At 40.8% G+C, this 18,313-nt stretch overlaps 1 protein-coding gene across 2 annotated transcripts in view; it reads left to right on the top strand.

The window, feature by feature from the left end:
• The window catches only part of LOC137619723 (nuclear cap-binding protein subunit 1-like), a 153,991-nt gene that overhangs the window by 46,134 nt on the left and 89,544 nt on the right, over window positions 1–18,313 (top strand). For both annotated transcript variants that reach the window (XM_068350016.1, XM_068350017.1), the window contains exon 6: window positions 15,338–15,552. In XM_068350016.1, the coding sequence (XP_068206117.1) occupies window positions 15,338–15,552 (215 nt within the window). The remainder of the gene's footprint in view (window positions 1–15,337; window positions 15,553–18,313) is intronic.

Raw genomic sequence — 18,313 nt, 5'->3', positions numbered from 1 at the left:
ATTCCTTAAAAATGCACGTAGGTTAGAGAAGGAGAGAATTAGGAGGAGTTCTTCTCGCTCTGTGGATTTTTCCTCTCCCCATGCCCCTCAACCTTTTCCTTCCCCTGTAGTGGTGACTCCCGACCCTGCTACTAGTGCTCAGCCATCCATGGCGGATATGATGCGTGCCATTCAGGCTCTCGGTGACAAAGTGGAGTCTTTGGCTAATGATCGTAATCAGCTTTTGGCAGATGTCAGAGCTGAAAGCTAAGAGTGCAGTGGGAAGTGTTATTAGTGCTAGTGATGTGAAAAGTGTCAGTGTCAGTGTTGCGCATGAGGGTACATCTGTGCGTGCCAGTCGTCCTCCCAGTCCGGGACCTCTTGCAAGCTCCCAAGCCCAGGGGAGAAGCAATGTCGAAGGACCAAAGGGTTCGGCAGGCCTTGATCTGCGCACGGATGTACCCTCAGTGGTTGCGGACGTATCTGCCAGAGATCGTCCCATCCACAAACAGACGAATGAGCCCTACCATTCCTTGTCTATGGAAGAAGTAAGGAAGAAACGATGGACCAAGGTCTCACGACCGCTCAAGCGTAAGGTCCCTTCCGAGAGAGTCCAACGGCCCAGATGTAGCCACTGGGTCAGTTCCGACTCTCCGCAGTCTTCCGATGACTGCACACCTCCCAAGAGAGGTAGAGTGGTTCCACAACAGGCTACTGCTCTGTCTGTTGCCGCACCAACCACTGTAGACCCTAAGTGGTCCATGCTGCAGACTATGCCGTCTCAGCTGGCTGCGTTCATGCAAGAGTATCATGCTGAGAAGGTTGACAACGCTCCTGTTAACCTACAGCCTGCCACGGTTGTGCGCTCAGCAGATACTGCGGCTGCCTGCTCCCACACTCCACCTGTGAGAGCTCCACCACCGGTGCGCAGTCCTCCCTGCCAGACGCATGTTCTTACTGCACCATCCGTTGACATGCGTGAGCTACCGCATCAGTGGGAAGGTGCTGTAGAGCTGCCGGGTGCTCACCCTATGCGGCATGCTCCGCAACCCATGCAGCATACGCCGCATACCATGCAGCATACTCCGCATACCATGCGGCATTCTCCGCATCCCATACGGCATGCTCCGCCACCCACGGCAGTCCCTCCCACGCACCAACACTCTGCTTATGTTGTTGCCAGCTCGCAGACTGACCAGCAGCGGCATGATGTTGGATCCGCAGCAGTCACGCATGCACCCGTGCTGCCGGATTCAGCCGTTCAACTTTCTGCTCCACCTTTACCACTTCCTACTCAGCTTTCGGATGATGGAGTATCGGATGACGAAGCTGCACATGTGGATGAACCGCACTCCGACTTTGAAGGGCCCAAGTCTACGCCTCCCTCCTTAGACTTTCGTAAAGTCCTTGCTTTGTTCAGAGACTTGTATCCTGAACAGTTTGTGTCTGCAACCCCTCGCTCTCCTCCCTCCGAGTTTGCTCTGGGCATGCAGTCTGCTGCTCCTGCCTTCACCAAGCTTGTCCTCGCACGCTCATCCAAGAGAGCTTTGAGGGTTATGGGAGAGTGGTTGCAGTCCAAGAAGCAACTGGGAAAGACTTCTTTCATCTTTCCTCCATCCAAGCTTGCTTCCAAGTCGAGCGTCTGGTATGCCACGGGAGAGGAACCCGGCTTGGGAGTTCCTGCCTCTGCCCAGGGCGACTTCTCAAGTCTGGTTGACTCTCCCCGCAGGTTGGCTATGAGACGATCGAAGATCTGCTGGTCCTTTTCCGACATGGATCATCTGTTGAAGAGAGTCTTTCGTGCTTTCGAGATCTTCAACTTTCTCGATTGGTGTCAGGGAGCCTTAAGCAGAAAGACTTCCCCTTCGGATAAGGACTCTGCCATCCAGAAGGATACCCATGATCTTATGGCTTCTTCCGCACGTAAGGCTAAAACCTTACCTCCCGTGTCTAGACCCTTCCGTCCTGCAGCAGTAGACACTCCAGCGACTAGGTTCATCCCGCCCTTTCGTGGCAGAACCTCCAGCAGAGGAGGTACCCGTGCCGACAGTCACCGTGGCAAATCCAAGAAGGGTTCCAAGTCCGCAAAAGGCAGGATCTGACTGCCTTCCTCTCCAGACAGCAGTGGGAGCCAGGCTCAAGTACTTCTGGCGAGCTTGGAAGAGCAGAGGTGCAGACGCTCAGTCTGTGAAGTGGCTAAAGGAGGGGTACAGAATTCCGTTCTGCCGCAGTCCCCCTCTAGCTACATCTCCCATCAACCTCTCTCCCAACTACAAAGAGAAGGACAAGAGGCTAGCGTTGCAACAAGAGGTGTCGCTCTTGCTACAAAAGGAAGCGGTAGTCATAGTCCGGGACCATCAATCCCCGGGCTTCTACAACCGTCTCTTCCTGGTAGCGAAGAAGACAGGAGGTTGGAGACCGGTGCTGGACGTCAGTGCTCTCAATGCTTTTGTCACCAAGCAGACGTTCACGATGGAGACGACGAAGTCGGTCCTAGCATCGGTCAGGAAGGAGGACTGGATGGTCTCGTTAGACCTGAAAGACGCATACTTTCACGTCCCCATTCATCCAGACTCCCAACCTTTCCTAAGGTTCGTCTTTGGAAAGGTTGTGTACCAGTTCCAAGCCCTGTGCTTTGGCCTAAGCACGGCACCTCTTGTGTTTACCAGACTGATGAGGAATATTGCCAAATTCCTTCACTTGGCAGACATCAGAGCCTCCCTCTATTTGGACGACTGGCTTTTAAGAGCTCCGTCAAGTCGTCGCTGTCTGGAGAATCTCAGATGGACTATGGATCTGACCAAGGAATTGGGCCTCCTGGTCAATGTAGAGAAGTCCCAGCTCGTACCATCCCAGACCATTGTCTACCTCGGTATGGAGATTCAGAGTCGAGCTTTTCGGGCTTTTCCGTCGGCCCCAAGGATCAATCAAGCCCTAGAATGCATCCAGAGCATGCTGAGAAGGGACCGATGCTCAGTCAGGCAGTGGATGAGCCTAACAGGGACACTTTCATCGCTGGCCCAGTTCATCGAGTTAGGGAGACTCCACCTCCGCCCCCTTCAGTACCATCTAGCTGCTCACTGGAGAAAGGACATGACGCTAGAGGCGGTCTCAGTGCCTGTTTCCGAAGAGATGAGGTCCTCTCTGACGTGGTGGAAGAACAGCATTCTTCTCAGGGAAGGTCTTCCTTTGGCTGTTCAGACCCCCGACCACCGTCTCTTCTCGGACGCATCGGACACGGGCTGGGGTGCGACACTGGACGGACAGGAATGCTCGGGCACTTGGAATCAGGAGCAGAGGACACTTCACATCAATTGCAAGGAGCTGTTGGCAGTTCATCTAGCCTTGATAAACTTCAAGTCCCTCCAGCTAAACAAGGTGTTGGAGGTGAACTCCGACAACACCACAGCCTTGGCTTACATCTCCAAGCAAGGAGGGACTCATTCGAGGAAGTTGTTCGAGATCGCAAGGGACCTCCTCATTTGGTCAAAAGATCGAAAGCTCTCGCTGGTGACGAGGTTCATTCAGGGCGACATGAATGTCATGGCAGATCGCCTCAGCCGGAAGGGTCAAGTCATCCCTACAGAGTGGACCCTTCACAGGAATGTTTGCAGCAGACTATGGGCCCTGTGGGGTCAGCCCACCATAGATCTTTTCGCTACCTCGATAACCAAGAGGCTCCCGATGTATTGTTCTCCGATTCCAGACCCAGCAGCAGTTCACGTGGATGCCTTTCTGCTGGATTGGTCCCACCTAGACCTGTATGCGTTCCCTCCGTTCAAGATCGTCAACAGGGTACTTCAGAAGTTCGCATCTCACAAAGGGACACGGTTGACGTTGGTTGCTCCCCTCTGGCCTGCGAGAGAATGGTTCACAGAGGTACTGCAATGGCTAGTGGACGTTCCCAGGACTCTTCCTCTAAGAGTGGACCTTCTACGTCAGCCTCACGTAAAGAAGGTACACCCAAGCCTCCACGCTCTTCGTCTGACTGCCTTCAGACTATCGAAAGACTCTCAAGAGCTAGAGGCTTTTCGAAGGAGGCAGCCAGAGCGATTGCCAGAGCAAGGAGGACATCCACTCTCAGAGTCTATCAGTCAAAATGGGAAGTCTTCCGAAGCTGGTGCAAGGCGAATGCAGTTTCCTCAACCAGTACCTCTGTAGCACAGATAGCTGACTTTCTGTTACATCTTAGAAATGTAAGATCCCTATCAACTCCTACGATCAAGGGCTACAGGAGTATGTTGGCAGCAGTCTTCCGCCATAGAGGCTTGGATCTTTCTACCAACAAGGATCTACAGGACCTCCTTAGGTCTTTTGAGACCTCAAAGGAACGTCGATTGTCCACACCAGGCTGGAACCTAGACGTGGTTTTAAGGTTCCTGATGTCACCAAGATTCGAACCGCTTCAGTCAGCCTCTTTTAAGGATCTCACGTTAAAAACTCTTTTCCTCGTTTGCCTAGCGACAGCTAAAAGAGTCAGTGAGGTCCATGCCTTCAGCAGGAACATAGGTTTTTCATCTGAGACGGCTACATGTTCCTTGCAACTCGGTTTTTTGGCGAAAAACGAGCTTCCTTCCCGTCCTTGGCCCAAATCGTTCGAGATCCCTAGCCTGTCCAACTTGGTGGGGAACGAACTAGAGAGAGTACTTTGCCCAGTAAGAGCTCTTAAGTACTATTTAAGACGGACAAAGCCAATACGAGGACAGTCAGAAGCCTTGTGGTGTTCTATCAAGAAACCTGCTCTTCCGATGTCTAAGAACGCAGTTTCTTACTACATCAGGCTTCTGATTAGAGAGGCACATTCTCATCTGAAGGAGGAAGACCTTGCTTTGCTGAAGGTAAGGACACATGAAGTTAGAGCTGTCGCTACTTCAGTGGCCTTCAAACAGAACCGTTCTCTGCAGAGTATTATGGATGCAACCTATTGGAGAAGCAAGTCAGTGTTCGCATCATTCTATCTCAAAGATGTCCAGTCTCTTTACGAGAACTGCTACACCCTGGGACCATTCGTAGCAGCGAGTGCAGTAGTAGGTGAGGGCTCAGCCACTACATTCCCATAATCCCATAACCTTTTTAATCTTTCTCTTGAATTCTTTTATTGTTGTTTTTTGGGTTGTACGGAAGACTAAGAAGTCTTCCGCATCCTTGTTGATTTGGCGGGTGGTCATATTCTTTCTTGAGAAGCGCCTAGATTAGAGGTTGTGATGAGGTCCTTTAGTATGGGTTGCAGCCCTTCATACTTCAGCACCTAGGAGTCGTTCAGCCTCCTAAGAGGACCGCTAGGCTCAGTAAGGAAGACGTACTTAAAAAAGGCAGAGTAATAGTTCAAGTCGACTTCCTTACCAGGTACTTAATTATTTTATGTTTGTTATTTTGAATAACTGATAAAATGAAATACGGGATACTTAGCTTCTTATGTTGACATGTATGCTGGTCTCCACCCACCACCCTGGGTGTGAATCAGCTACATGATCATCGGGTAAGATTAATATTGAAAAATGTTATTTTCATTAGTAAAATAAATTTTTGAATATACTTACCCGATGATCATGAATTTAAGAACCCTCCCTTCCTCCCCATAGAGAACCAGTGGACCGAGGAGAAAATTGAGTTCTTGTTGACAAGAAGTACTTGAGTACCTACTCACAGATGGCGCTGTTGTGTACACCCCCACCTGGATAGCGATCGCTGGCGTATCCCGACCTTAGATTTCTGTCGGGCAACGGAGTTGACAGCTACATGATCATCGGGTAAGTATATTCAAAAATTTATTTTACTAATGAAAATAACATTTTTATCACAGTACAGTATTATAGTTGTTCCTTATCTAAGTATTACTGTATAACTTGCTGATACTGTAGGGTAAATTACTGTATACTACTACCACTACTGTAAAGCTTAACTGTACTCTAAGTGTTCGCTGTTTTCATTCAGACAACTTGACTCACCGCACATGTAGCCCATATTTACATTGAATAACATTACTGTAATTCTGTACTGTACAATGTTTATACAATTTAAGATTGATTAAATTATTTATTTCGTACAACGACCGCTAACCATTTTCGTGTAAAGTTGTACACAGCCGTCCATCTTTTAGTATGACGCAATTCCTGATGCGTCAGTGTTGTCTTCTGTGGGGAATCTATCCAACATCTACAGTAACTCGGTAATAATATTTATCCCATCTTATGCTTAAATGGGTTAGAAAATTAAAAGATAATGATTAAATTATCGTTGCTGATGTTATAATCATTGCGTAAATGCATTCAGGCCTGATAACAACCAAACAAAAATACTGCAGTTTTGTTATGAAATGAATCGGAAATCAGCTGTTTTGCTTGTATTTCCATTATCATACAATAGTAAACAAAGTAGCATAAAACTGACATTTTACATTATACCCTTATTCACTATAGAGAAAAGATCAAGAAAATATACTGCCAATTATAAACTAACAAGATGTAAATCAAGGCAAGAAAACAACCAATAGTCATAGCTGCTATTCTGTTTGGAATCAGGGAAAACTGTGTTTGTAACTAGGAAACAAAAAGGAAATTTAGTGGGAGCCTATGGATATGCAAACCGCATAATCAAATGTAATTGCCGAATTTAGGAGATAAGATTACAAAGTTTCTGGAAACCAAGAATATAGATTGGTTACAACATAATATAAATAATTTCCTAAGCTCCATAATCAAGCACCACAGAGCTAAAAACTGTAACTTATCGTCCATTGGCAACATGAATGAAACTGGTTAATGGGTATCATAATTGCCTATAGTTCTTAATAGGATAGACTTAAATTTCATATAATATACTCATTTTCATTGCGGTATATAGTTTTATGAGAAAGTCATCATCGTCATCATCATCTCCTTCTACGCCTATTGACTCAAAGGGCCTCCGTTAAATTTCGCAAGTCGTCTCTATCTTGAGCTTTTACTTCAATACTTCTCCATTCATCATATCCTGTTTCGTGCTTCATAATCCTCAGCCATGTAGGCCTGGGTCTTACAACTCTTCTAGTCCCTTGTGGAGCCCAGCTGAATGTTTGGTGAACTAATCTCTCTTGGGGAGTGCAAAGAGCATGCCCAAACCATCTCCAACTACCCCTCATCATGATCTCATTCACATATGGCACTTTAGTACTTATATATATATATATATATATATATATATATATATATATATATATATATATATATATATATATATATATATATATATATATATATATATATATATATATATATATATATATATATACAGTATATACACATATGTATAATTGAAAAGAGGAATAAAAATCCCACAGTTTTGTGAGATGGGATTTTTTATTTTCTTTTTACTTTCTTTTTACTTTCTTTTTCACGATTATTTTGTGTCTAGACGAGAAAAAAAAATAAGTTCATAAAAAAACAAAAAGGAAAATCAAAATTCCGTCTCGCAGAATTGTTTGGTTTATAAAGTAGTTTTGATGGTATAAGACTCAATACAATTGGTGTCATATTAGTGGGGGAAATATACCTTTTTTTTTTTTAATCATGATATTTGCTAATAAATCAGAGTTTTTGATCAAGTGACTTGAAATATTTATATGATGAAGGTATATATATCTAAAACATATATAGAAATGGTGTATTTTGGATCATTAGAAAAAAAAATGGTGGAGGGTCCCCTTATCTTGGTCATTGTCTGATGTGCTTTTTTTCAATCTTCCACTAAACTCTAATTCTGACGACCTGGTATTGGAGATCATAGTTCCTAAATACTTAAATTATTCTGCCTCATTAATCTTTTCTTCTAATGATATTTCATCTTCCATTGCATACTCCGTTCTCATGATCTGTGTCTTTCTTATGTTTATCTTTAGCTCAACCTCGTGTGATATTTCATGCATTCTGGTGAGCAAGCATTGCAAATGCTATGGTGTTCTGCTAACAAGGACAGCATCTCTAGGTCTGCTAAATTTTTATCACCAATCCAGTCCAATCCTTCTCTACCATCTCTGAATGTTCTACACATTACAAAATCCATGAGGGGGATAAACAATATAAGTAACAACACATTCTCCTGGAGTACTTTGCATTTCACTGGAAATTCATTTGTTAAGACTTTATTAACATTAACTTTGCTCTTGCTATGATCATGAACAGACTTAATAAAATTTACATATTTAAGAGGAATTACATAATAATGTAGGACTCTCCACAAAATTGGCCAGTGCACATTATCAAAGCCTTATCCATAGTCCACAAATGCCATCAAAAAGGGATTTCTATATTCTACGCATTGCTGTACATGTCTCAAAATTAAAATTTGGTTGGTGCAACTTCTACCTTTTCTAAATCCTGATTATACATCTCTCAACTTTTCATCAATCTTTCTCTCCAGTCTCTTTAAAATAAGCATGCTATAAATTTTCATAACAACTGACGTAAGTGTTATGCCTCTGTAATTATTGCAATCAGTCGGGTCTCCTTTATTTGCTATTTTCACCAACACTCCTAAGTCCCATTCATCAGGTGTTGCCTCTTCATGCCACATTCTACAAAATAATCTTGTAAGTAGTCTGGGAGTCGCACCATTTTCAGCCAGTATCATCTCGGCAGTTATTCCATCATATCCCAGGGTTTTCCATCTCTTTAATTTTTTGGGAATAGCTTTCTTCAAACACACCAAATTCATTCATGGGCACATCAAGGTCTTCATCAGCTTCAGGTATATCAATCAAATTATTCCCTTCATATCTCTTATTCATAACCGCACTAAAATGTTCCCTCCCATCCAACGTTGTCTTTCTTCATCTTGTGTTGCTATAACAGAATCATCTCTCTTTTTGATGGGTAAAAGTTTCTTCCTCTATGCCCCAATCGAGATTTCATTAATAATTTAATGAGCAGTTCTTACACCATAGCCACTTCCTGAATTCATAGCTTTGTCAGCCTCATCTGCTTTACTGTCTAAATATTCTCTCCAGTCATTCCTGGCTTTTCTTTTGATCTCACTATCAATACTGGAATACTTAGCATGCTCTACCTTGTAATTTTCATTACTTCCTTAAAGACTTTCAACAATCAATGTCTGTCTTTGTCTCATTTTTTATAGTATCCCAATTATCATTTGATATCCATGGCTTTCTCCATGTAACTGCGTGTCCCAAGTCTTCATTACCAACTGACTGATTATGTTCTTAATATCATACCATTCTTCATTAGTTGTCAGTTCTTCGTCTCTTAGTCTCTTAAGATCGCAAATTGATTCCTAGATTTAATTGCAAATGTTTCTCTGTGCTCCTCTTCTAAAAGCTTAGTTGTATCAAACCTAGGTAGTTTATCCATAATACTGTTGAGTGCTTTCAGTTTTAATTTCAGTGTGGCAATGAGGAGTTGGTGATCACTACCAATATCTGCACCTCTATAGCTTCTTACATTTCTCAGAGTCCTCTTCTCTCTTTATCAATGGCAATGTGATCTATCTGATTTTTGTAAAAGCCACATGATGAAGTCCATGTATACTTGTGGATGTTCTTGTGTTGAAAAATGGTACCTCCAATGACAAGATTCTTTGCTAAACATAAACTCATGAAATGTGCTCCATTTTCATTTGCCACTTTGCCAAGACCCTCAACACCCATCACATTCTTTATCCCTTGGTTATTTCTTCCAACTTTAGCATTGAAGTCGCCAATCACAATTTTCATCTCTCTGAGATCTCATCCCCCTGCAGTTTTTCATAGTATTCATCTTACCTTTCTTCAGGGGAATCATGTGTTGGGGCATAGCAAACTATAAAACTCATATTGCACTGCTTTGATTTGTAGTATTGGGTGTTTGTACATATCACACAGTACAGTTCATTGTGATTTTTAACATAAATATGTACAGTACTTATTAATAAAATTAGTTTTAAATAAATAATCTTTATACTAAAACAAAAATTATTACATTCTGTTATTTATTTAATGAAATAAAAGAAAAAAATCGCTAATGCTTTTGATGTGCATACATCGTAGCATTGTGCGTTCGTACATACAACGTTTTTTATTTTTCTTTTTTTTCTTTTTTTTAAGATATGTTGAGGGTTTGGCCATGTAGAGAGAATGGAAAGTGACTGGCAAAGGTGGTAATGATTGCAAGAGTTGATGGGAGAAGTACAAGAGGAAGGCTAAGGTTTGAGTGGATAGAGGGAGTGAAGAAACCTTTGGATGATAGGAGGATAGAAGTGAGAGAGACAAGGGAGCATGCTAGAAATAGGAATGAATGGCGAGTGATTGTGATGCAATTCCGGTAAGGCCTGATGTTTCCGCCGGTCACCTAGGTGACCGCAGAGGTAGCAGCAATAGAGATTCAGCATATGAAACTTCATTGTGGTGCCTAATGGGGGAGGGTGGATTGTGGTACCCAGTACTACCAATCATACTATGCTGAATTCCTCGCTTGGCTGTGAGGAGCGAAGAGTGGAAAATTCCTCTTTTGTTCTTTCTTTTAATGTTGGCTACTCCCCAAAATTTGGGGGAAGTGCCTTGGTAAATGGAATGGGTGAGACAACTGCCTTTTTAAAATCTTGCTTATTCATCTCTCAGCTTTTCATCAATCTTTCTCTCCAATCTCTTTAGATTAAGCATACAGTATTTCGAAACTCATACATACATACATATACCAAGGCATTTCCCCCAATTTTGGGGGGTAGTCGACATCAACAAAGAAACAAAAACAAAAAGGAGACCTCTGCTCTCTACGTTCCTCCCAGCCTAACAAGGGACTCAACCGAGTTCAGCTGGTACTGCTAGGGTGTCACAGCCTACCCTCCCACATTATCCACCACAGATGAAGCTTCATAATGCTGAATCCCCTACTGCTGCCACCTCTGCAGTCATCTAAGGCATCGGAGGCAGCAGCAGGGCCTACCGGAACTGCGTCACAATCGCTCGCCATTCATTCCTATTTCTAGCACACTCTCTTGCCTCGCTCACATCTATACTCCTATCACCCAGAGCTTCCTTCTCTCCATCCATCCACCCAAACCTTGGCCTTCCTCTTGTAATTCTCCCATCAACTCTTGCATTCATCACCTTCTTTAGCAGACAGCCATTTTCCATTCTCTCAACATGGCCAAACCACCTCAACACATTCATATCCACTATAGCTGCTAACTCATTTCTTACACCTGTTCTCACCCTCACCACTTCATTCTTAACCCTATCTACTCGAGATACACCAGCCATACTCCTTAGACACTTCATCTCAAACACATTCAATTTCTTTCTCTCCATCACTTTCATTCCCCACAACTCCGATCCATACATCACAGTTGGTACAATCACTTTCTCATATAGAACTCTCTTTACATTCATGCCCAACCCTCTATTTTTTACTACTCCCTTAACTGCCCCCAACACTTTGCAACCTTCATTCACTCTCTGACGTACATCTGCTTCCACTCCACTATTTGCTGCAACAACAGACCCCAAGTACTTAAACTGATCCACCTCCTCAAGTAACTCTCCATTCAACATGACATTCAACCTTGCACCACCTTCCCTTCTCATACATCTCATAACCTTACTCTTACCCACATTAACTCTCAACTTCCTTCTCTCACACACTCTTCCAATTCTGTCACTAATCGTCCAAGCTTCTCCTCTGTGTCTGCAACCAGTACAGTATCATCCGCAAACAAAGACTGATTTACCTCCCATTCATGGTCATTCTCGTCTACCAGTTTTAATCCTCGTCCAAGCACTCGAGCATTCACCTCTCTCACCACTCCATCAACATACAAGTTAAACAACCACGGCGACATCACACATCCCTGTCTCAGCCCCACTCTCACCGGAAACCAATCGCTCACTTCATTTCCTATCCTAACACATGCTTTACTACCTTCGTAGAAATTTTTCACTGCTTGCAACAACCTTCCACCAACTCCATATAACCTCATCACATTCCACATTGCTTCCCTATCAACTCTATCATAGGCTTTCTCCAGATCCAAAAACGCAACATACACCTCCTTACCTTTTGCTAAATATTTCTCGCATATCTGCCTAACTGTAAAAATCTGATTCATACAACCCCTACCTCTTCTAAAACCACCCTGTATTTCTAAGATTGCATTCTCTGTTTTATCCTTGATCCTATTAACCATTACTCTACCATACACTTTTCCAACTACAGTACGCTTAACAAACTAATACCTCTTGAATTACAACACTCATGCACATCTCCCTTACCCTTATATAGTGGTACAATTCATGCACAAACCCAATCTACTGGTACCATTGACAACACAAAGCACACATTAAACAATCTCACCAACCATTCAAGTACAGTCACACCCCCCTCCTTCAACATCTCAGCTCTCACACCATCCATACCAGATGCTTTTCCTACTCTCGTTTCATCTAGTGCTCTCCTCACTTCATCTATTGTAATCTCTCTCTCATTCTCATCTCCCATCACTGGCACCTCAACACCTGCAACAGCAATTATATCTGCCTCCCTATTATCCTCAACATTCAGTAAACTTTCAAAATATTCCGCCCCCTTTTCCTTGCCTCCTCTCCTTTTAACAACCTTCCATTTCCATCTTTCACTGTCTCTTCAATTCTTGAGCCAGCCTTTCTTACTCTCTTCACTTCTTTCCAAAACTTCTTATTCTCTTCATATGAATGACCCAATCGAAACTCATAACAGGAATAATTCCGTTAGGGCCATGGCAAACAGTAACTTGTCCATTAAAAGTCCTCTTAACTGGCATCCAAAATCAAACCAAACGAGACCCCAACGGCGGAGCTTCCCAGCGCCGGCGGAAGAGGGCAATGCCTATCGGGCAGGCAACAAGGCGGGCCTTGACATAACAAGAACCCGGCAGCCCGATGCAACCAACATCGGAGAAGCCGCCTGTCTTATATGTCTTGAGCTGCGGTGAAAACGATGTGGGCCAAGTGTGTGTGCGTGGCCGTTACAAAGCCACGACCACCCAAAACAATATACCCAGCTACTGGCATTCTGTCGTTTCCTCCACCCTTCTTCTGATAGGAGGCTGATGGCTAACGACAGAACCCAATACTTGGACACGAGTAGGCGCCGACGACGACGACTATACTGTACTTTGTATATTAAATTGTTCTTATTGATAAATGAACCGTTTGAAACATTTTGAAGTTTTAGTAACTTGAAAAGGTTAAAATTACAAACAGGATGGGTGTAAATACCCTATATTTCCCCTTATTAGAACCTAAAATGAGGACAAATTTGAATAAGTTTGTCATATATTATGCGTTCCTAAACATGCCTTAAAGCACAAATAAAAACGGAAACCATTGTTTTATTTACATTCATCTCTGATCATAACAAAGAAACAAACCCATTTACAAATCTGTGTTTAGGTTGGTTTTTGAAGCAACATCTCTCTTACCAAGTATTGATTATGAGATGATTTTGTTATTACCAATGTTGTTTTATTTAATTTTTCTTAGAACTTCTAAATAATTGAAATCGATGTGATTTATATAGTGCTTTTCCTAAACATGCTGCTAAAACTGAAACTTCCGTTTGTTTAATGTACGCTCCATCATCAATCATAATGAACGAACGAACGCATTAAACACAAATGATCATGGTGATAACTAATGATATTTAGAGCTTTTAGTAAATCTATTAATACAAATATCTTACTTACTGTATCCTTATAAATTCCTACATACGTAGCAAAACAGGAAAACTATTTGTTTGCGTTTAATCAACATTAGGAAACTACTGCTAATGACAGTATGATAATTTACGATAATTCTAAACTTACGAAGGATAATTGTCCATTCCATATCCAAAATACATTTCCTAACTTCAGTTATAAGTCAACTTGTACCCACTTCAATTATGGAACCATCTGCAAAAAAAGAGAAGAAAGGACTAGGACGGTTTTTAAAGTCATCGAACAAGTGCATTACCGCTATAAGTTCGATGTGACAGAGATGGTGCGAAATTGGAGAAAGTAAGGATAAATTGAAAGAGAGAGGGAGAGAGAGAGAGAGAGGAGAGAGAGAGAGAGAGTGAGCAGGGTTGATCAGCTGATTCGAATATAAATGCAAAAGATTATATTTTGCTATATTTTTAAATATGAATGGTACTAAAATTTTAATATTACATGCATTATTATTTGATACAGTTGAGTGAAACACCAGGTTAATCAAAATCCAGTTTATTTCAAATATAGCTATAATATTTTTACCACAGTAAATGGATATACACTGGATGTAGAGATCGGTAGTGACACGAAGCACTTCCTGTGTGAAGGAGCGTGGGCTATTTGAAATCATTGCGCAGCCTGAATTTTATCGTGGTTATGAGAATTTTTATTTGATAGGTATTTCGTTGTTCTTGTGTGTGAAAAATCAAAGCCGCGATGCAAGAACCCATGATGGACATGAACATGGGTCGACTGTAACGTAAAGTCCATGGTTACTGACAAGTTTTATATATTTCGACTGCTATACGGATATTTATCTTAGAATTATTACAGATTAACATAGTCACTTCAAGGAATGTTTTTTTTTTTTACACAAAAACACTACTCTACCATTATTTAGAGCAAAATAATACAGTATCAAACATATTTCTGAACAGTGATTCAAATATTTGTTTTTTGGGAGTGAAATACAATAGAAAATAAAGTAAACTTTTGAAAAAAATATATTTGCAATCAGCAGTAAAACAAATAAACATGGTAATGTAGGTTATAATAAGTGTATGTTTTTCCAATGACGACAAATCTCGTATGTAGCTACTGAAGGTGGATCCGCTGCTTTATAGTGAAGGGGTTAACCATTAGATGGTTTCCTGACTTTACTAGGGTCATGCATATTTCAAAAGGAAAGAAAATGGGTAAATTTTGATAAACTTTAGAGGGTAAACATTGATAAACCAAGCCTCTTGAGAAAAAGCAATATAAGCATCAGGGAAGTTCATAGAAATCATCTCTAAGCACCATTTATCTCCATGACTTAGTTACTTTACTTTAGATTTTTTTTTATGTAGAAGAGCATGTTAGAATCGAGATAGGTTTTAGTTCAACATGATACTGTAATGTATTTAGAAAATACAGGTACAGGGTATAAGGAAAAATATTGGCAAAGAGTAGAGAATTTCACCATCTATGTGTCACATCTTTTGTATTCTATTAGTCTTTTCATAAGGTAAAATAAGATTACTGCTTTTGAAAAACTTATCCATAGTGCTTTTTATATGTTGCTTAATTTGGATTTTTTTTTTTGTGTATCAAACATGGTAGTTATACGCTGAATTTGATCTTTTAATTTCATGTGGCTGCAACTGGTTATTTTTACTTTCAGTGAGGAGTGATACATATGTGTATGCTGTGTTAAGCTGTTTGCCATGGGTTGGACGTGAACTGTATGAGAAGAAAGAACAGGATTTAGAGCGTTTGTTAAAGCATATTGAGATATATGTGAGGAAACGAGGACGAAAGCATGTTCCAGGACTCAGAGTGTGGCGCTCTGATCGACCTCATCCACAAGAAGAGTACCTTGATTGTCTTTGGTCTCAGGTTAGTTCAAGTAAATTATACATCACTTAAAGTAATGCTGAAAAGTAAGACATTTTTGTATTAAAAAAAAATTGAGGAAGAAGAGCTCTAAATATCTCTTATTTTATGTTTTTATGCCATCGCAATTTCAAATCAACAAATTTAGTACTCACTTCGTCTTGGAAGAATTTTTTATTAGGCGTGAGGGAAAATTGGGCATTACGTTTTGAATTCTTAATAGTTTACTTAATTATTCTTGGGTGTTAAGGGAAGTGTTTGAAAAAAAAATTCTGTTAATAATTCCTGTTTTTACATTAATTAGTTTGAAATTTTCAGCGTGGGTTAGTTTATGTATAGCGAAAAGGTTAGTATTTATATTTTATTTGCCCTCTGCCCTTTCACTAGTACAGTTGTCTCCATTAATTCCGGTACACTTTACGAGAAGGCAAGGAGACTTGTGACAGCTGTATATTATAGCAGGTAACACTGTGTTTTAGCAAAAGAGAAACTGTTGGCAATGCTGCCTGTAAAACAGTCCCTAAGTTTTTGAACATGTGATCAAAAGCTGGTGCTTCTTCTTTTTTGTCTGCATCTTTTCCCACTTCTATGTGGGGTCGATGTTTCTGGCCAACGTTTGCCATCTACCTCTGTCCCACACTTCATCACCGGTTAATCTCTTATCGAAGGTCATCCTTGATACAGTCCATCCATCTTTGCTTTGGTCTCCCTCCTCCTCCTTCCCTGTACCTCCATTTCCATCACCCTCCTCCCAATATACTGTTGATCTCTTCTCATAACATGACCATATCACCTCAGTCTACTTTCTTGGATCTTATCTGATAGCTCTAACTCCTGTGGTACCCCTAATTACCTCATTCCGTATCTTATCTCTTGTCACCCCACGCTTCCATCTCAACATTCTCATCTCTGCTACATCCAGCTTCTTTCCTTCTGTCTTCTTTATTGCCCACATCTCTGCTCCATACATAATTGCCGGTCTCACAACTTTCCTGTGTATTTTACCTTTCAACTTAACCCCCATTTTCCTGTCGCATAGTACTCCACACACTTTTTTCCAATTCTTCTGTCCTGATTGTATTCTGTGGTTTATTTCTGCCCCCAGATCACCACGTGATCAAAAGCATTTTTATTAATTTTGCGAAGTGTTTCATAAAAAAATAATTTTAGCTGCCTAATGATACTTCGTAAAATTGGTAAAAAAAGGCTTTTGATCCCCTGTTTAGAAGCTCACCGATTTTGTTTTACAGGCAGAGTTGCCAACGAGTCTTTTTTTAAACGTTACTTGCTATAATGTATAGCTGTCACAAGTCTCCTCACCTCCTTGTGAAGTGTACCATAATTAATGGAGCTAATTGTACCCCTGCCTACTTTAAAAGAAAACTCTGCCTTTAATATCGCAACCTAAGAGCTGAAATTTATGTGGTAGACAGATATTAAATAAAGTAATAAAATAAGAGAGCAATTTTTTCTCGTCATTCTTTTTTTTTTACAAATATTTTTTTGAATTTTGAAAAATTTTGGATAAATTTTTTGGAAAAATTAATTCCCTAATTATTCTTTTAGTCAAATTAGAAAAATCTCTCTAATAGACAATTTATTTAGCTTTCATTCCCATTTTTTTTTTTATTGAGATCAGTGATTTTGTTACATCTGAATTTCTATTTGAAGGTTGATAAGAATATTTTTGAGAAATTGGCCTCCAAAGATTTAGGATGATATATTTTTGCTTGTCTGTGTTATTATTTGTTTGTTGTCATACATTTTGAGGGTGTTATGACAAAATTAATATGTTATATGTGTTTGTGATTAATACTTAATGTATATTGCATTATTTTTTATACATTTAGGCTACTGGTCCCCCTCTTTCCTCTCTTGGTAAGAGTATTATACAAAATTTTGGAGGGTGTCAGAGTTGGCCACACTCCTCTTTGTGGCCAGTTTATTCATAATTAAAATGCGGCATAATCCTGTGTCTTTTTAGTTTCTATCCTTTACTTCACAGTCTTTGTCATGCTGTGTCTTTTCCTCTCTATATCTTTGATGCTGTTGGAATCTTAAAATCATTACAGGTTATTTTAATAATTAAAGCAAGATTGTACGACAACAGCCAAGTAGAACATGGGAATGATTTAAAAAAAAACTCACAATAAAACACAACACGTTTATTCTCAAACTTATAAAGCAAATCAATATAACTAATTTGTTTACTTGAACTGACAAATCAAATCTATCAAAACATCAATAGAAGAGGGGAACAGTAAGAAAGCTAGAAACCCTTAAGAAATAGTTTTCTGCAGCTGCTGAGATGATACTGGTACAGAGACTTCAGGCTTGAGAACGTTGTAGAGGGGCGGCTGAAGTTCAGATGAAACTGGCACGATGACTGGATTCATAGACATTACAGAAAGGGTGGAACCCCTATAAATAGCAAAGATTTGTATTTTTCCTAGCATACTAAACTGGAGCTATTTATACAAATTGGCCCGCCACCCTGTCCCCCCAGAAGTCCTGCCGGAAAGCAAAGTGGTTACTCAGCCTAGAGGTGTTAGTGAGCAGGCCAGCCTATCAACCCTGCCCCCTCCCCCCACCTGTTAACTAGCAGATGAGGCAGTTTATCCCCTTGGTAAAGTTATGATGGCTCTTCTTTCAGCTATGCTGAAAGTAATACCACTATGAATAGCCTCCAGGTTTGTATGTATGTGTGTATATATATACTATAGTATATATATATTATATATATATATATATTATATATTAAGTA

The sequence above is a fragment of the Palaemon carinicauda genome, chromosome 26, assembly GCF_036898095.1.
Source record: "Palaemon carinicauda isolate YSFRI2023 chromosome 26, ASM3689809v2, whole genome shotgun sequence".
Taxonomy (NCBI): domain Eukaryota; kingdom Metazoa; phylum Arthropoda; class Malacostraca; order Decapoda; family Palaemonidae; genus Palaemon; species Palaemon carinicauda.
Note: the sequence above shows the minus strand (reverse complement) of the source record. Positions and strands in the feature narration are given on the sequence as shown.